The sequence below is a fragment of the Schistocerca cancellata genome, chromosome 1 (genome assembly GCF_023864275.1).
Source record: "Schistocerca cancellata isolate TAMUIC-IGC-003103 chromosome 1, iqSchCanc2.1, whole genome shotgun sequence".
NCBI classification, from domain to species: domain Eukaryota; kingdom Metazoa; phylum Arthropoda; class Insecta; order Orthoptera; family Acrididae; genus Schistocerca; species Schistocerca cancellata.
Genome location: NC_064626.1, coordinates 692,561,022 through 692,581,939, shown reverse-complemented (window position 1 = coordinate 692,581,939; position 20,918 = coordinate 692,561,022). Strand labels below are relative to the sequence as shown.

Below are 20,918 nucleotides of genomic sequence, written 5' to 3'. Positions count from 1 at the left end.
ATGTAGAAGCAGAAGAACTAGTGGTTGCCACTAGAGATGTTCACCCAGTTGGGACGGGGAAATAGGTTTGTAACAAGACTCACACTTAACAGATAAATTTGGTATAGCTCACTTGCTAAGTCTGCTCTGATGAAATAAGGGTGACATTGTGGAGTTATGATGAAATGTGATTGTTATAGATAATGTAAAATTTAGTGGTGTAGGAAATACCAACAATAATAAAATGCCATGATCACATCTCATGAACCATGAGCAGCCGGTAAACTGAAATGGAACTGGGATATATACAGGGCATTTCTCCTGCGGATCATCAGGTGCATTTTTACTGCTGTTTTGGCAGATATTTGCACTTTAGTTTCTTCAGTATGTAGCTGGAATCAGCCCAAACAAATAACGTTCATTATGTCTTTCATGTGATGCCCACTGTTGATGGAAAATGTTTGTTTGTTTCCCATTATGAGCAAGATGATTTTCAAAGTGGAATTTTACATGCATTTTAGAATGAACAGCCCCAAACTAGTTTAGTGCAATATTCATTTTATCAATATGTATTCACATGGACAGTAAAACACAAAGAGTAACCAGCGGTCCTGCAGTGACAGCACTGCCCAGGTCCTCACTGGCTGCTACTGCTGTGCAGTAGTGCTGTTCAGTCACTGCCCGAGTGCTGGTTACTTTTTAGGTTTTATTCTTCCTGTTAATACATATCAATAAAACAAATATCTCTAGGGTAATGGATTGCTCAATCGCATGGACACATAAAATTCTACTTTAAAAATCATATTGTTCATAATGGGAAACAAGCCAATGCTTTCCATCAGTACTGGGTGGCATGTGAAAGACTTGATGAGAACCATTTTTTGGGCTGACTCCAGATATAGATTGCAAAAATGAAATTGCAGATGTCTGCCAAAGCACCAGAGAAAATGAACTTGACAACTCTCAGGAGATATGCCCTCTGTATGCTACTCAATATAATGTGATAAACAATTTTTCAAATTACTGCATAAACACATTGAACAGCTCAAAATATAAACCTAACCTGAATGTTATCACTTTTTTAGGAGAAAAGAGAGAGAGAGAGAGAGAGAGAGAGAGAGAGAGATGTGCAGCTAAATAAAAAGCAATAACTCAGGAGCTAGTCTCACTTTCTGATTTCTTACATGTGTCTATCCACAGCAATCATTTGCGGATGGCTCAGTGCCTTGCCTCATTTTTATATTTATTTTATTTTACATATTTTCATTCAACACTTACATATAGGATTCTTTTTCAGTAGAATACGGTTGCAGTCGGTAGTGTTTATTTAACACAATTAAGGTATAGTAGTATTAAGCACAGTAAATAATCAAAGATTATACAGGTAGTTCTCCAGAAGCTATGGTCTGTGGTGCATTAAACAAATTTATGATTGAAGATTTGTGTATACAGCAATAAAAATACAGTACACAGAAATGATCCTGGAAACGTGAATAGAAAAAGAGACTTTACATCCCCAACCAATTTCAGAATGGAGACTTGTACTCCATTACACACACAAATAATCTACAGCTAAGATGTCATTTCTAACTGTCTAGATTATAGCTTTTACACTAACACATTCTAAATAAAATGCGCCAGAAGGATGTTCAGTATATGTGAAGGATCTGAAATTAGTGAACTCTGAAAAGAGAAGACCAAAACAAAAAGTATGAGAACCAAAAATAAAGTGGGATAAAATATGATATAAAACTTAATTACTGCCTGAAAATACTACATGTAAGAATGGACAAAAGGATAGTATGGCAGAATGATAGCTCATGTGCATTCAGTTCAACCTATTGTATCAGGAATATATTTCTATTTATGGTCTGTGAAAATACTGTTATAGTGGAACTGAATTGTTTTATGAAAAATCATTTCTAATGAGAAGCATTGAAAAATGCAACGTGAAATATTAATTTCTCTTTACTTATCTTTGTTAAGAAAAATTTAACTCGATGAATTGCCATACTCCTGGAAATGGTGCATTTTAATTTGCACATATTGCACAGTACAAAATTTAAAACAAAAGAAAAACTAAATACTTATTAAAGTAATGGACTAAATACTCCCTAAAGTAATGGATGTGCTTCCTATTAGAATATAGGTGGAACTATTGAAGCCTTTGCAGTAATGAGCAGTTAGAGAAGTTCTGCAGACTTGCCCATCAGTTCCTTTGCAACTGATCATAATAGAAGTCAAAATTCTTGAGGTGATTGTATACTAAAAATTTTGGCTTTTCTTTTTTTGTTCTTGTATGGATGGTACTTCTATTTGCAACAATGAAACAAAAAGCTTGTATTAGTTGTCTCAGAGGTAACGCCATAAGCTTACTTCTGATGGACTTTACTTGGAGAAACAGGAAAGGAAAGATGTAAATTTTAATTACAGAATGGGTACTAACAATAAATTCCATTTGCAAAGATAATATATATTAACATTAACAGTATGCTTTTGAGTGTTCTGCTGAGTTGTTTTCATTGTATGCATAGTATTTTTATGATTGGCTCAGCTGTCTTCTTTAAGTGCTGTGAATTTTGCTGTTCCATGTACTCGCTGCATGGATTCCAACCAGAGAGTGAACTATTGTTGGGCTCGTACTGTTATTTACAGCTGATTTTGATTCCTGACATCCACTATGCCCTTTGATGCCCTTTTGTTTTTCAGAGCTAGCTTCTCTTCCTTCAGAAGCAGCAGAAGGTGTTTAGTATGAAACTTGTGCTATCCAATGTCCCCAAGAAAGATGAGGTAGCTTTAAGAAATCTGCAGGAGGACAAGGAAATTTTAGTTCTGCCAGCAGACAAAGGCAATGCTATGGTCCTAATGTCAGTTATGGACTACAATAAGAAGAATTTCAACCTTGTGAATGATATCTATGGACAGACAGATGTCTGTTGTATGAATAAAATGGGAGAGGAAGATAATAATTCTTCTCAATGAGTAAGTCATTAAGGGTCATAGAGCACAAGAGGTGGTACCACCACAACTACGTTGCCTTCCTAAGGTACACATGGAAGGAATTCCTCTAACACCCATAGTTATAATTACATTGGCACACCTATACACGAAGTGGCATTCTCAATGAATATGTAAGTGCAGACACCACATTTGTAACTCCGCTGACTTCGTACACTTTGTCAGTTAATTGCAACCCCAGGATGCAGATATTATCATCAGTTTCCAAGTAGTCTCCCTCTGTTTAAGAGTTGGAATTTCTGATTTCTTGGAACTAACCACACAAAACTGTGATGACTGTTTCACAAAACTTTTTAGGCATATTCTGATATCAGCATATTCCCTGTTGTATGGAAAAACAAATTGTTGGCATGGTGACACTTAGCCCATTATTACCTGTCATGGCAAACCTATACATGGAACAGTTTGAAGCAAAGGCAGGTTGATAGATTCCTATAGAAACATGACATACATTGTATTTCACCTACCTTCAGCAGAGATAAGTATTTGCTGTAATGTTAAAGATGATCTAGGTCTCTGAAAACTGGGTGTGTATTGCATTCCATGCAGATATGCCATGTCTTATGTGGGGCAGACTATTAAAACATTTGAGATGAGATGCAAGGAATATCAGCAACACACCCATCTAAAACAACCAAGCAAATCAATTATAGCTCGACACTGCCTTCAATATAATTATGAAATGTGATGAGACCATTACTATGGTTCAAATACCAAGTTTCTGGGACAGCATAATTAAGGAGTCTATCAAAATAGAGATGTCCAGAAAAACAAATCAATATAAATAAGGTCTGGTGTCTGACAATTTATTAAGATCCGGCTGGCATCACATCCACCAAAACTGGAAAATGGTGAGAAAACCTGCATTCCATGGAAATTGGTGTGAACTTTGAAAAACAAAAGATCATGAAGGGGTACAGTAGGCATCAGGAAATGAACTTGGCTATTAAACAGCAGTGCAAGCTCTACAATTGTCGATGGGCTCGTTGGAGTCCAGGCAGCGAGTACGGATAACAGAAAAATTCAGAGCACCTGAAGAAGACAGATGGTTCTGTCATTGAAATATAATATAGAAGCAACAACTTCAAAAAAAACACCTGTAAGCACACCATTCATACTGTGAAAGCCTGAGAGCTCATATACCAGAGGGTATATCTAAAATGGATAACTCTTAGTATCGGTTTCAGTTGTGAAATTGCAATGTTACTTTACCATCTGTCATTTTTCAGTTACATTTTGTTTCTGATTTTTACCCTTTCTTTGAATGAAGGAATCTGTAATTCTAATAGTTCAGTATTTCTCTTTGCTTCTGAATCTGTGTGTTGCAATTATTGTTCTTCTTGATGATAAACTATCAGAACTGTACCTTGACCCTGTTTTAAAAATATTGTGTTTGTGACTGTCATAACCTGTCTATTCTGTACAGGCAATCCTACACACAAACAGGAAAGGATAAAGTTTTGTGTTTCAGACCCTGTTGATGATGAGATCACTAGAGTTGGAACAAAGCTTCAGACTGAACAATGATCCATACTATTTTCATAAAAGTAACTATCTTACTGAGTATCTTCATCAAGAAAGCTAATAAACATGCTTCAAGAATGTCAAAAAGCTTGGCAAGAACAAATAAAAACATGATAGATCTCTGTAAGTGTACGAAAGAACTGTAGCCCAATACACCCTTGATATTTACAAATTCTTCATAATTCAGAGATATTCTGTTTAAATCTCTTAATATGTAATAAAAATAAAACATTAAAGTAGTTGCTGTTAAGGACACACACAATAATGAGTAAGGCTAAATTCATTAAAATGCTTTTTAACATACCTTTAGCTTGCAACTAACTTACATGAAGTACAAAGACATCCCAACATATGGATATCTGTTGTTAATCCTTAATAATGTACATCATAACCCCTGACTACCACTCATTGCTTGATATGCCTTAAGTGGTGCTGATAATGTTTCTTATGCTCTTCTATTCTCAGCCTAACTTTTATTTAACAAATATGTAACATTATTTTAAAGTGAACAAAATTTGATGAGGTGTTTGCCATTTGTTTTTACTGTTGGATGCAACTTTTATTCTCATTTGGCTGTGGTAAGAAAAAGAAATAATTATCCATAAACAGTGAAAACTGTTTAAATCACTCCGTTATGTGTGATTATTTATCAAATACTGAGAAAAAAATTCATTCTTGCTACTGTCAAACTCAGCAAACATGAGGATTACTTTAAAGCCTTGTGCAGTTGAAGGAATGAATAAAATTCTCTCTCTCTCTCTCTCTCTCTCTCTCTCTCTCTCTCTCTCTCTCTCTCTCTCTCTCTCTCTCTCCCCCCCCCCCCCCCCCCCCCCAATCAAATCTTTCTTATTTGCAGAGACTTACCATGCTGTGTCCTACTTCACTATTTCTTCTGTGTCTACTTATCTTCTTCTTTGTCATGGTGCATATTTGCTACAGAAGGAAAAAAAAAAAACTACAAATCTGAAAACATTTGCTTCACTGCTAACTTACAATGTTTCTTGCTATTTTATAAGCCTACCACAACTGGTGGATATGGTTTTTTTCAGCAATCATAATGTACACTGATGCCATAATTAACAAAATCTCCCAATGTTCGTTTCAATATGTTACTCTTTCCACAAGTAAATCATACATCATGTCAGTTGTTTATGTCTGATACAACTGATGAATCACTCACAATTTTTACTGCCTCAGGTTGCATTCAGCCTGTACACACAATGGTTTTGTGAAGACACATTCTGCATTCTGGAATGAATGTTCTTCACATCGAAATGTAATTGTGTTGCCATTTAAATAATAGTTCCAGATTCCACTTCCATGTTGAATAGCAGTTTATCTCTAAATAGTTAAGACTTCAGAACTTCTTATGACTAGAGTTGTTCTGCTGAACCAACAGTAAAACAGTACATACATTTATGGTCGTAACATTGTTGGTGAAGGTTCTGATACAGGAAACTATGAAAAATGAGTCTCTTTCAGTCACTTGTCTGTAACATTTCATATTAGGCCATTAACAATTTGGGATTGCGACTAATAAGTTTCAGACTACTGCACACATTGCTCCAAGTGTATGGGATATATAACCGCTATACAGTGAATCAATGTGTCACTGTCTGAATGTAAACATAAAATGGTAAATGTGTAGAGATTCATGTTTCACAGTTTCTTATGGTCACTGCAGTCAGACTTCTTCCATTTTTCCAATGGATAGAAATTTTCCTACTTATGTAGTAGGTCTCGCAGGTAACCTACAAATTCTTCACAAACATAGTAGCTTTTTTTAAAAAATATCATGCAGTTTATTTTGTACTATTTGGTCATAATATTGATTAATTTCAAAATTACAAAATGTTTGTAGCAGTCTTCATTTCTACAAAATTGTAGCAATTTAATGTATGTGATCTGAGCCATCAGTATCTGATGAGATAGGAATGATTACCATTTCAATAAATTTTCAAAGGAAATGCTAACATTGACTATATTTGCACAATAGGCAATGTTTGATAGATAAAATATATATTTATCTGTATTAACTAATTAAAATTGCTACAAAAAGCAATGTACCAAAACATTCATAAAAAATTGCCTCAAAGGGGCAATGATCAAACATATACATAAGTCACTTTTGCTACATTCAGTACACAAATTAAATATAAAATTATCAGTTAACAGTTTATGACAATATTTGAATATAAATTTTAGTCACTAAAAGATTGAAAAAAAGTTCTAACAAATGTTAGATCCCTGCCATTGTCATCAGTCGATATAATGGTGAAGTGCTAGCAGAGCCACTTCCCAAGTCTGTTAACATTTTTCACAGTTTTTAAAGCAAGAAGTCACTTGAGTAACAATCGTGGAGCATGGAGGGATGAGGGAAGACTCTGGAAAGTTCTTTCTCAATCCTCTCACAAATGCATTTGTCAGACACTTGTTTCTGATCTGGGGTTTCCTGTCATTGGGTTTAATTCTTCTTCTTGATTCGACATCTCTCTCTCATGTTCCTCAACGAAATTTATAGAGCCCGCTTTGTACCACACAATGACATCTACGAAGAAGGCACATAATAGAATTGCTCCAGTTGTTCCTGAAAAGTAATGGCCAAAGTTACAACAATTTCAAGAAATATGGAAGCAACAAAAATTGGAAGAAAATAACATCAGTGAATGAGAATTATTCCTAAGAGCTGTAGTTGAAACTTGAAATGATATCCTTCTAATGTATTTAGTTAAATGTAGGAATTGGCATAAATGCCGAAATTCTCTAACATACTGCACTAAAAAGAACAAGGTTTTTATTTAAAATACATACAGGGTGTTTCAAAAATGACCGGTATATTTGAAACGGCAATAAAAACTAAACGAGCAGCGATAGAAATACACCGTTTGTTGCAATATGCTTGGGACAACAGTACATTTTCAGGCGGACAAACTTTCGAAATTACAGTAGTTACAATTTTCAACAACAGATGGCGCTGCAAGTGATGTGAAAGATATAGAAGACAACGCAGTCTGTGGGTGCGCCATACTGTACGTCGTCTTTCTGCTGTAAGCGTGTGCTGTTCACAACGTGCAAGTGTGCTGTAGACGACATGGTTTATTCCTTAGAACAGAGGATTTTTCTGGTGTTGGAATTCCACCGCCTAGAACACAGTGTTGTTGCAACAAGACGAAGTTTTCAACGGAGGTTTAATGTAACCAAAGGACCGAAAAGCGATACAATAAAGGATCTGTTTGAAAAATTTCAACGGACTGGGAACGTGATGGATGAACGTGCTGGAAAGGTAGGGCGACTGCATACGGCAACCACAGAGGGCAACACGCAGCTAGTGCAGCAGGTGATCCAACAGCGGCCTCGGGTTTCTGTTCGCCGTGTTGCAGCTGCGGTCCAAATGACGCCAACGTCCACGTATCGTCTCATGCGCCAGAGTTTACACCTCTATCCAGACAAAATTCAAACGCGGCAACCCCTCAGCGCTGCTACCATTGCTGCACGAGAGACATTCGCTAATGATATAGTGCACAGGATTGATGACGGCGATATGCATGTGGGCAGCATTTGGTTTACTGACGAAGCTTATTTTTACCTGGACAGCTTCGTCAATAAACAGAACTGGCGCATATGGGGAACCAAAAAGCCCCATGTTGCAGTCTCATCATCCCTGCATCCTCAAAAAGTACTGGTCTGGGCTGCCAATTCTTCCAAAGGAATCATTGGCCCATTTTTCAGATCCGAAACGATTACTGCATCACGCTATCTGGACATTCTTCGTGAATTTGTGGCGGTACAAACTGCCTTAGACGACACTGCGAACACCTCGTGGTTTATGCAAGATGGTGCCCGGCCACATCGCATGGCCGACGTCTTTAATTTCCTGAATGAATATTTCGATGATCGTGTGATTGCTTTGGGCTATCCGAAACATACAGGAGGTGGCGTGGATTGGCCTCCCTATTCGCCAGACATGAACCCCTGTGACTTCTTTCTGTGGGGACACTTGAAAGACCAGGTGTACCACCAGAATCCAGAAACAATTGAACAGCTGAAGCAGTATATCTCATCTGCATGTGAAGCCATTCCGCCAGACATGTTGTCAAAGGTTTTGGGTAATTTCATTCAGAGACTATGCCATATTATTGCTACGCATGGTGGATATGTGGAAAATATCGTACTATAGAGTTTCCCAGACCGCAGCGCCATCTGTTGTTGAAAATTGTAACTACTGTAATTTCGAAAGTTTGTCTGCCTGAAAATGTACTGTTGTCCCAAGCATATTGCAACAAACGGTGTATTTCTATCGCTGCTCGTTTAGTTTTTATTGCCGTTTCAAATATACTGGTCATTTTTGAAACACCCTGTATATTTAGTACATTTTGGTAAACACATATTACACATAATTTTAGAGTTAAAGGAGTATAAATGAGACATAGAACTGACAATGAGAAAAACATGATATCGACATATTGACAATACAACTATCAGTTAGTGACACACACACACACACACACACACACACACACACACACACACACACACACACATATACATACATATATATGACCACCAAGGCCAAGGCCATACTGCAAGCAGCAGTGCAGTGGATGATGGGAGAACCAAACTGGATGGTGGGGTCAGGAAGAGACTGGGATGGGGAGGGGGAGGGATAGCAGGGTAGGGGTTGGGGATGATAAAGTGCTGCTTAGATTAGATTAGATTAGATTAGATTTACTTTCACTCCAATTTATCCGTAGTGGAGAGGTCCTCCAGGATGTAGAACATGTCAGAAAAACAGCAATACATGACAAATATTTACAACTCAAACAAATAAGCTAATGTTCCTTTCCACAGCTCCCAAGTGGAATGATCGTCATTTTTTAATGAACACCATATGAAAGAATCATTTTACAAATACTAATGTACTGAATTTAAAACTAAAAAAAGTTTTTTTAAATTTATTTATAAAGTAATAAACGTGTAATACAACTACTATAATACTTATTTACAATGAACACATTACTGCACTGAAATTGAGCAGAAGTTACAAATCAGTTGGTTCTACTGAGAAACTCTCCCTATGTTACATCATTTGTTCTTGCAACCCTCCAAACCTCAACCTTCGCTAGTCCCTGAGCCTTACCCTCCACCTACCTCTTCCCATCCCTGATCCCAATCTAGCCTACACATACCTTCTATCACACCAGCATAGTCCTTTCCATCTCTCTACCTCTCTCTTTGCGACTTCCCTCCCACTCCCTCCTTTGGATCATCACAGACTTTGAACACTGCAACTAGCAGCCCACTATTGTGTCTCAACCACATACCTGCCTACTACAATAGGCAGCACTAGCATTTTTGTCCACCACTACCCTGCTATCCGTTCCCCTCCACAAACCCCTCCTCTTCTTTACTAACTCCAGCAAGCATGTGTGTGTGTATGTGTATGTGTGTGTGTGTGTGTGTGTGTGTGTGTGTGTAACTTCTGCACCAATGTTTTCATTGTAAATAAGTATTGTAGTAATTCTATTATATGTTTATTACCTTATAAATAATAAAAAAACATTTTTTAAATTTTAAATTCAGTGCATTAATGCAATCTTAGTAAATGAGTGTTTATAAAATGATTCTTTCATATAGTGTTAATTTTTTAAAAAATGACGATCTTTCCACTTGGAACCTTTGGAAGGTACATTAGCTTATTTGTTTCAGTTGTAAATATTTGTCATGTAGTATTGTTTTTCTGACATGTTCTACATCCTGGAGGACCTCCTCACTATGAATCAATTAGAATGAAAATTAATCTAATCTAATCATTTTTCACATGGAGTCACATTACATATTTAATTTAAGAACTACAGTATCTATGGTTGAATTTATCAGAACCTTGGGCTTTTCTCCCTCACTATTTACCAGTGATACATTCTCCTCTGCTGTGATCACTATATTTAAGGGTTCCCACATGTGATTAGTGAAATGCAATTAGTTGGTTTGATTTCTGCCAATATGAACTTCAGTTGAAGAGCAGTTTGATTTTGGAACCATTTTTGTCATCTGACTAGTACTAATATGTCTCAGACATAGCAACTGTTTATAATTGGTCAGGGACTGTGTGATTGCCTAACAATAAAATATTCCTAACATAAAAACTCTTAATAGTTTATCCCATGAGCACATTTCAGAATGCATCTGAAATTGATGTAAAATTTTCAGAGATGGTGATAAAGTTATATATTTTCTATACACAAAATATTGCTGAAAATACAACATAACTAAACTACCCACTTGGTTGTAATCCATCTGTATCTAATATGTATGTTGTTTCTGGTAAGTCATCCCTTCACACTGACTTCTAGCAAATTTGGAACACTACCTTTACAACAAGAGGAAAAATCAGAACAGTGAAAGTAGTGTGGAAAAGTGTATGACACAATGCAGTTTCAGTGCTGTCTGTATGAAAAACTGTATATTATAACCATTCTGACATACTGACATGGTAACAAAGAATCTGCCCCTGATGGGCAGTCTCTCTGTTGCAGTCTGTAAATTACCAGAAATGAATTCATTTGACTGAGAATAAATAAATTCAGAAAAGTAAAACTAAACAAATTCAGGAAGTGAGTTATTACTTTCTTCACTTGTCCACACCATCAAAATCCAAGAAACACTGAACATTTTGTGTAGTATATAATAAATTAAACAAGCCATAATGTGCAAAATTAGAGATTGCAAATTCAAACTGTTACAGAGTTAACATAGATATTCACAATTCCCCACACCCTCTCTATACTCCTCAATTCAACCCCCTTGTCAAAATGTCTTAGAAGAGAAGATTGAATAGACCAACATATTTCGGATAACCATATTGCAATGACTTCTAGTTATACCAAGCAGACCACCTTCACAACAAAAGCAGTTTACTGTATTATTTTATAATTTTATGTTCTTCTGTAGGCCATATCAGCCACATCGCCAATCTTCACTCATATTATTTATCATTAAACATTTTGTGTTCACCTTTTTGCAGTTATAGTTTAATCCTTAATTTAGTAAAATTGCAATGAAATGGGAAGACATGAACAATGACCACACTTGAAAATAAAATGAAAAATGAAGAGTATGATTTCTGTATGAAAATTGTAGCAGGACTTTGATGATAAAAGAAGCATGTGCTTACAAAAAGGTAAATCAACAGTTACTAACTGTAGTTGATTTGATCCAACTCACTTCCCTATCTCACAATCTAATACAATGCATGTAGCAACAAAGTCAAATACATTGTTTACAGCTGTTCACAGATTGATCATTTCTGTTAATTTTGTATGAGTCTTCATATGTAGAAGAAACTTAAAAAAGGAAAACATATTAATGAAGCATGTATCTGTAGGTAAATGCATAGGAAAAATAAGTGATTCCATCTTCAAAACCATATCAAATAAGTCAACCATTAATCAATAAATCTCTTTACTAACCTGTCTTCAGTCAACACTTGTCAGTACGTGTAGTACAGTTAAACATATTATGTGGAGGAAACCGTGGCAAAACTATGAAATAAGTGAGTTACTAATACTTGCCATGATAAAACATTCTGAAGATATTGGCATCATACAACCGACATGCACCATTTTCACCACAAGCTGTTTCCCAAACTAGGCAAGCAGAGTCTACGACAGCTCCATACACTATAGGACACGGCACATTACCTGAAGCAAAGAATAAACAGTAGAGTCAACAATCAAACACAAATGTCAAAAATGAAGAGACAGTTCATACAGAGAGAGGCACAGAAACTTACTCATCAACAAAAGTACAGCAGCTAAGACTTGGCTAACAGGAATGAATAAAGAGTAAGGTGCGAGGTACAAGAGAGAATAAAAAATAAACAAAAATGAGGAAAGAATACAATCTGCCTGGAAATGACTGACATTTGGTATATAAGAGATCTCAGAAAAATTTTGGTGCCATTTTTCTGAGCTGTTGTGTATATCTTCAAGCCTTCCCTCATTTTTGCTTGTTTTTTCGGTCATAGTGTGATCACAAAGGGGGAATCATTAACAATTCCAATTCAACGCTACGAGAGCATACAGTTAGAATGCTGTCGTGGTTCTCTTTAGTCTCAACCTGTTGTTTCATATGATTATTTCCTTTCTCTGATAGCTTTTCTACACTATTTCCTTTATCTTGGCTTGTATTAATTTTCTTGCTATGAAATGAATGCCAGGTTTCAGGAACTAGGTGTTCACCAGGATCAGTAATCACTGTGTAAAGTGTCCTTGAGCTATTTGCACAAATTTTTATGGAATATTTACATATGTTGCACAATTTAAACCATTATTTCACTGGAAATATACATTTCAGTTTGCAGTTGAATAAGTTTTTGTGAAAGCAATATGTTATGAATAATAAGGTACAAGTATGTAATAGAAATGCTTAGTCTTTTATCTGAAATGTACTTACCAAATAGGCCAATGGCAAATTGTATGAGGCCCAAGGCCATTGCTTTGTCTCTTGGGTCAACACAGCGTAAGATAAGTAACATGCTACCAACTTCAGAGGTAGAGTGTATGAATACAAAAATTGAGAATAACAAAATATAAACTATAAATTTGTCACACTTCAAATCACAATAACCGATGTGTGCCATGGATAAAGCATCTTGTTCAGCTAATGTGTAGTTGTCTCCCTCTGGCTTCATACAGATACAATCTGTAAACTGAAAGAGAGAAAGATTTTGTTAGATCCTACAGTATTAAAAGATCAATAATCATAAAGTTGAAATGGAGTCCGTATTCTTAGTTGGAATCTCATTTCATAGGTCCTTTATGAAGTAAAACATATTATGTACAAAAAGTACAGTCAGTTACACATTCATTATGCTCAGAGTAGAATTACTATTGGGAAGTGATTTAGTACACAAAACTGTATACAGTTCTGCAACCCGACAAAAGATGTGATTACAGATATCCCTGCCTGATACACACCATACACTTCTATAGGAATTTATCCAAAATTAATTCTTTTTCATGCTATGTTGATACATGACAGAGTTTTTTCTATTATTGGATGCATTATCACAATGTTTTGTGGCAATAAAATTAAATATTTCAAGAACAGAAGAAGATTGGTCATATGTTTGTGCTGGCTTCACTACTGGATTAAAACTGGAATGAATTATTTTAAGTTTTAGTAACCCCTTCAAGCGAATTGTTTATTAATGTAAAACTGAGCTCAACCCTGGCTAGAGTAACTTTCAGGCAGGAGAGTGACAACTGAAAGGAGCAGCAAACCTTATGACGGTACTGTGCAAAAGTAAGCTTTGCCCTGCTTATAACTATCAACTGTAATAATGGGATAGGCAGTTTTGAAAGAGACTGAAATACATTTACACAGATCAGCCAGAAATTATGACTACCTGCCTAATAGTTTGTATGTCCAGTTCGGACATGAATAACAGCAGCAACGCATTATGGCATGGAAGAAATGAGGCCTTGGTAGGTTGCTGGAGGGAGCTGGGCACCACATCTGCACACAAAAGTCACCTAATTATCACAAATTCTGGGAAGGGAGCCGATGAGCTCTGATGCCACATTCAATCACATCCCAGATGTGATCAATTAGGTTCATATCTCGTGAGCCAGCATATCAATTGGAACTCGCTACTGTGTTTCTCGAATCACACTTCTGGCTGGTGACAAGGCACATTATCTTGAAAAATGCCACTGCTGTTTGGAAACATGATTGTCATGAAGGGGTGTACATGGTCTACAACCAGTGAAAGATACTCCTTGGCCATCATGGTGCCTTTCACAAGTTTCACTGGACCCATGGATGCCCATGTGAATGATCCGCAGAGCATAATGAAGCTATTGCCAGCTTGTGTCTGTCCCGCGGTACAGGTGTCAAGGAGCTCTTTCCCTGGAAGGTGACAGATGTGTGGCCTCCCATCAGCATGATGAAGACCATGCAATGCTCTGTCACTGCACTAACATGTAGTGCTGACGGTCACGTGCATATTTCAGTAGTACCTGCTAATGTCTTGGTGTTAACATATGCACACGCATGGGTCACCAGCTGCGAAAGCCATTACTTAGGAGTTTTCAGTGCACTGTGTTCAGACACATGCTTACTCTGCCATCGTTAAAGTCTGATGTTAGTTCTGCCGCAGTTCACCACCTGTCCTGTTTTACCAGTCTGCCCATCCTACAACATCTGACATCTGTAATGAGGGGTTGCCGCCCAATCCCATGATGTCTGGACATGGTTTCACCTTGGTTTTGCCATCATGTGATGAAGACACTCACCACAACACTGGCAAACACCCAACAAGTCGTCAGTTTCCGAAATGCTCATGCCGTGCCTCTGGACCGTCACAATTTGCCCTTGGTCAAACTCAGATAGATGACAAGTCTTCTCCATTCTACATGCAGACAGCACCCTCACTGGTACTACATGCACTGTGCTTGTGTCTGACTAGCAATCATTCGAATGTACTACAATTTAATTATCTGCAGATGCATACCTCCGAAAATACTGACAATGCAATGATGTTACACTTCCTTGCTGTTAAGAAATGAGAGTGTTGTTTCACAATTTCAGAGAGGAGGCCATTTTCAGAAAATAATCCTATTTTTAAGTCAAGATTTCTCAGCCGACACCTGATTGTTGGAATAATTTGTGATATTTGCATCATTGGAAAAGAACCAGGTCAGATAAACCAGAGAGAAAAATGTCCTCACAGGTGAACCCACTGGGACACGCTTACAATTTCTTCTCATCTAAAGTTATTTCTTTTTGGAAGTTATTCGGCCCACCTCATTTAAATACCTGAAATTTTTGTCTGATATAATGTAGTCTATCAGCAATGCAATGAAACTGAACAATGGAAAATTCAAGATGGAGTAACATCAGTATGGATAGGGTAGATTGCTAATTACCACATAGAGGTGGTGTTAGTTGCAGATAGGCTGCTGGAAATATTCAGCTTTTGGACTAAGTTGTCCTTTAGATGTAGAGAAAACACATTCAGTCAAGCACACACACACACACACACACACACACACACACACACACACACACACACACACACTATCTCTCTCTCTCTCTCTCTCTCTCTCTCTCTCTATATATATATATATATATATATATATATATATATATATATATATATATATATATATATATATATATATGAGGCCGCTGTTATCTCCTGATGCTAAGGCCCAACTGTGAATTTTCTGAGGTGAGCAGCAATGTAGCTGCGATGGGTAGTGGGTGTCCAGAAAATTTATGGGGTGGGAAGGGAGTGGGATAGCAGGGCAGGGATGGGAAAATACACTAGTGCTGTCTATGAGAGCATGCTGTGATGTGATGGGGACAGGATGGGCTACTAGGTGCAGCCCTTGGTAGGCTGTGCTGGTTGAGGGGGAGGGGGAGAAGAGAGAAGTAAAGAAGGGAAAAGGCCCATGCAGTCGTGTATGTGGTATATAAGGAATGTGTAGATCTGGAGTGGAGCAGGGAAGAATATAGGCAGGTGGTGAACAGGGACCAGCAAAGGTTGAGACTAGGGGGTTGTTGAGCATGAAGGACACATTCCAGTGAGAGTTCCCACCAACACTAGCTTGTCTGAACTGCACAGGTGGGAACTCTCCTTGCAACATATTCTTCATTGCCATAATCCCCTTGGCCTCAGTCTTTGCCAGTCTCTGTTCTCCACCTGCCTATCCCGTTTCCTGATGCCACTTTGGTATTACACATGCCTTCTATCCTGCCAATGTACCCTTCTCTGCTTCACTCTCAGAGCCTTACCCTCCACATCATGGCACTGCACCTAGCAGCTCATCCCGCCCCCACTATGGCCCTGCAGGCTCACACAGGTAGCACCAACATCTTCCTCCACCCCTACCCTACTATCTCTTTCCATCTTAGCCCCATGCATCTTCTGTACTCCCACTACCAACCCCAGTTAGACTGCCACTCAAACCAGATAAACTGCAGTCAGACCTTAGTGGCCAGAGGTGATGATGACTATGCGTGTGTGAGTTGTGCTTGCATGATTGTGTTGGAGTTTTCTACATCTGAGGAAGGACATAGTCAGAAAGCTGAATATTTCGAACATTCTTTTTCAATTCTGTAACCCAATACCTCCTCTATGTGGTTAGTAGCAATCTATTCTTTCCATATTGTTGCAATAAAATTTAGCTTTATATTTTCAAATGCCTTCCAAACATTCATTGTGACTAAATTTTGTGCCAATCACTTTTAATTTTTAGAATTTTGTCAGTTGAAAAAGTACTGGGAAATCCAAACTGTTTGCTAAATATATACCATTTTCTACGAGATGGGAGACTAACTGTGTCACAGTGCACTACAGGAAATTGACAAAAAGATATCTTAATCTCTCGAAAAAATTGCCATCAGTGCGCAATGTTACATTTGGTAAATGGCAAACAATGTTTTCTGTCAAGTGGAACACAGTCTTAGCATTCTGTTCAAAATGGCATCAGTCACATAAAAACTTTTGTTTATGAGGTAGTGTAACATTTTAATGACAATAGAAAATCCTGGAAAAGGATATGAAATGAACAGTTACTTCCCATACAAAGTAAATTTTAATCTAATCATAGAAAACTGTGATGGTTGTTTCTCTACTGAACTTGTTGTCAGGAAAAACATATACAAAGTACAGTGCAAATAGTTTGATTGGTAATATTAGATGGGGATGCTGGAAAGATAAAAATAAATCAAAGGGTAAAGGATTCAGAGAAAGAAGTGAGGCCCAAGGATGACAAAGTAAGATGCAAAGCTGAACATAAAACAGTGTGACACAAGAAGTGTAAAGCTACCAAAATGTAAGGGAATGAGAAATGAGGTGAAAACATTGGTAGCCAGGACAGGGGCATGGAAATGAGACTGAATAGCTGTAGGACATGAATTAATGGGGGTTGTGGCTGGAAGGGGAGGATGTTGACAGGACCACACGACATGTTGACATTCCCACCTGTATGTTTCAGAAAAGCTATTATGGTACAAAAGAGGATTGGTTCAGGATAAAAATTAATTCATTGTAAAGCAGCTGTAGAAGTCTACTGTGCTGTCCTGACCAGCAGTGCTATACAACTGGGTTTCTGAGCGCGCAGAGTTTAGGGTGGCTGTGCATGTGACTGGACACCTAGTTGATGGTTATGCTCATAGAGCTGTACAGTGATTACAACAAAAATGATAAATGGTAGAACTACGTTCACAACTGGTCCTGCTCTGATGGTTGGGTTGGATTAATTTCTGGGGAAGAGACCAAACTGCGAGGTCATCGGTCTCATCAGATTAGGGAAGGCTGGGGAAGGAAGTCGGCCGTGCCCTTTCAAAGGAACCATCCCGGTATTTGCCTGAAGCAATTTAGGGAAATCATGGAAAACCTTAATCAGAATGGCCGGACGTGGGATTGAACCGTCGTCATCCCGAAGATATGCTGATGACCAGCATAGTACAGGAAATTGTGTTGGATTCCATTTCTTCCTGTTGTTAATTTTCTTTACTACTTCAAAGCAGTGGCCACTTACTGTGTTCTAAGTTCATTAACTATAATTTGTGAATTTTATTCAGTTTCTGCATTTCTTTTAGATTCTCTTAGAAATGGGCTTAAATTTGGTATCACAGCTATTTATTTTATATGTGGTGGAGGGCCCTCCAGTTTTGTAAACAGTTTTTTTTATTATACTGTAATTATATGAGTCTATTCAGTTCTTCTCTCCTCATCACATATATATTCCTTTGTTTCTGAATGGGTAATTTAATACATTTGTGATATATAATTAGTATACACAACTACAGTCACTGCAATTAGGGAGACTGTTTACATAGTACTATAAATGTGGACTTTAGAATTTCTTGTGATGAGTAAAGTTCAAAAACATATCACACTCCAAAAGGTACTCCAAAGAAGCTATAAAACAAATATTCATATAATTTCAGTTATGTGCATAATTCATTCATGATTGTCTGTGTAAAACTTAGAAGATTGAAGGAGTAATACGTACCGAATTTATGTTTTCTTCTTGATCTTTGGTGTAATTCTGGCAACCAGCATGGCATGCTGAGAAATAGGTCCGACCATCATTTCCACAAATAGGGCTGAATTTACTTTCATCACACTTGCAATTTGTTTCACACACTGGCTTAAAGCTTGGTGTCCTGAAAGCAGAATGATTCTATACAGTTATTTCAATAATGCACTTATTACTTTTAGGTGGTTGATATTGAAATTTTTTGTATTGTAACACAGCACAAGATTGTGTTCTGAAAATCTGCGAGACAAGCTGACATTCCCGAGAGATGTATTAGTTCATTCAGGACCACTGATGCTTGCATGTCTTCATACTGGTGTAGAATTTTTTGGAGCATTTTCATACAAAATTTGCATTTAATCTTCTCCTAAGACAGCATAAATTTTTCACTCCTGCTCTAGACAACAGAGATTAAGTCTTATAATTTAAATTTGCTTATGAGTATATGGGTATCTTGATCAGATGTATCAAATATAGTGAACAGAAAGAAGAAATGTTCTTTTTTGTCTTATACTATCATAAGGAAACTCTTGACTGTGAGACAGCAACAGGAAGTAAACTGGAACTACAGACAAAGAAACATTGCTGCCTGTGGTTATGTCCATACAGCACCAATATTATAAGAAAAAACATGAAAGAGCAGAGTGCTGTGAATGTGAGCAGTATTACAGAAAAACATGACTGTTGGCAACTATAGTAACTTATTTGATAAGGCTGTTTCTGGATTGCAGTATCTTATCTTATTTTGCTACTTTTATGGTTTGCCATCATCTTTTATAAATGGTACCTTCACTGAAGAAACACCACTGTATGTGACTGTGCTGCTTCTAGATGTGAGAATTTTTTTAGCATTCTGGAACACATTGTTTTGTTGATGTAGTAAAGTATTTCTTGGATGAAATATTATCTGATTCAGTGTGTACTACCCAACAATAACTGCTCTAAGATTAAGCTCCTACAAAGGAAGAAAGATAATAAAATTTCCCTAGGCTTTCAGCCTGCCAAGTGGTTTAACTCCTGGCAGGTTTCTGCTGAGACTCCTTAGCCACTGACAAGTAGTAAATGAGGGCTGTGTCACTGAAGACATTGTGCTTATATGGCTTGGTTGCTGGCTGTAATGTCATAGGCCACTCTGCCCATACCCAAAAGTAAGACAATATTAAAACGAGCCTTCTTCAACCAGAATGAGCCACACACTGTACTAATTTACAAGCTGCTGTCTTTATAAAGATAGTTAACTGGCACTCAAATTTCAGCTGCTTCATAGAAATCATTTGTCTTTGTAAAGACAGAGGTGTTGTCAAATGTAATTCAGTGTCCCTTTAGAAAGTTGTGTTCTGTTGATTTATTGGTACTGTGTAGGTGTAAACACCTCTCATTTTTTAACTCACCTTGTTCTACAGTGGACATTGTTTGCCCTGTGTAACAGTAGCCACAGTCACAACTTATACATGCTACACATTGTGAGGCATATTATCCTTCACGGTATTTTTTCTGGAAGATGACTGATTCAGTGCCATGTATCTTCAGGAGTTGGTCAATCTTCCCTGATGCTGAGCCACAATATGACAAAATGCAAGATTTTTTCTCAGTTTTGTTTCCATGCCTCACAAGAGATGGCCTGTGATATTTGGTGGTACTTACCACCATTTTCATTGTTCACATTTTACATGTGACTCCATTCACGATGATGACATTTAAAGTCTCAACAGTGAAGTCATTATGAAGTCATTAGAGATGAAGCCCACATTCAAAATGGAAAAGGGGAAGGGAGGAAACTGGTAGCGGTCTTTTCAAAGGAATCATCCAGTAAATTGCTTTTATTGATGTATAAAAACTACAGAAAAACTAATTGTGGATGGCCAGATGAGAATTTGTGCTATGAATTGGAAACTTCAACACAAATTAAAGGATAGAGGTGCTAAAAACAAGTTCACTCTTGTTTTAACATCATCTTGAAACAATATCCTCCTTGAAAGAGTACTTCACTGACAATAAGAGTGCGGCAATTTCTCAATTGTTGACTCATTGCTTGATCCAGGCCAAATAAAAACTTTTATTGCGATTTGTTTTATGGTAACTTCTAATGTATGTGAACCACTAAAATTAGGTGTTTATATTTTATATTTTTATATTATAAGTATGAATGGCAAAAACATCTGTATTTTTTGACAATAGGATGACACACTCTGTTATTGATTATGTATGTGAAGTAGATGTACTTTTGGCCAGGTACTTGGATAAAAGATGCTGATGCAATGTAAAATTATCAGGATGATAAGGAGCAACATAAATTATTGTAGGTGAGTAGCATGTGTATCAGCCAGTGGTGCCGAAAAACAA

The 20,918-nt window shown here is 37.2% G+C and overlaps 1 protein-coding gene across 1 annotated transcript in view; it reads right to left on the bottom strand.

Moving 5' to 3' along the window:
- Nucleotides 1-6,299: 6,299 nt before the first annotated feature.
- LOC126184451 (solute carrier organic anion transporter family member 74D-like) overlaps nucleotides 6,300-20,918 on the bottom strand; it is an 84,366-nt gene continuing 69,747 nt past the window's right edge. The window contains exons 9-12 of the mRNA XM_049926844.1: nucleotides 18,549-18,702; nucleotides 12,973-13,228; nucleotides 12,090-12,218; nucleotides 6,300-7,108 (exon numbers count right to left, since the gene is read on the bottom strand). Coding sequence (XP_049782801.1) covers nucleotides 6,945-7,108; nucleotides 12,090-12,218; nucleotides 12,973-13,228; nucleotides 18,549-18,702 — 703 coding nt within the window. The 3' untranslated portion in view covers nucleotides 6,300-6,944. The remainder of the gene's footprint in view (nucleotides 7,109-12,089; nucleotides 12,219-12,972; nucleotides 13,229-18,548; nucleotides 18,703-20,918) is intronic.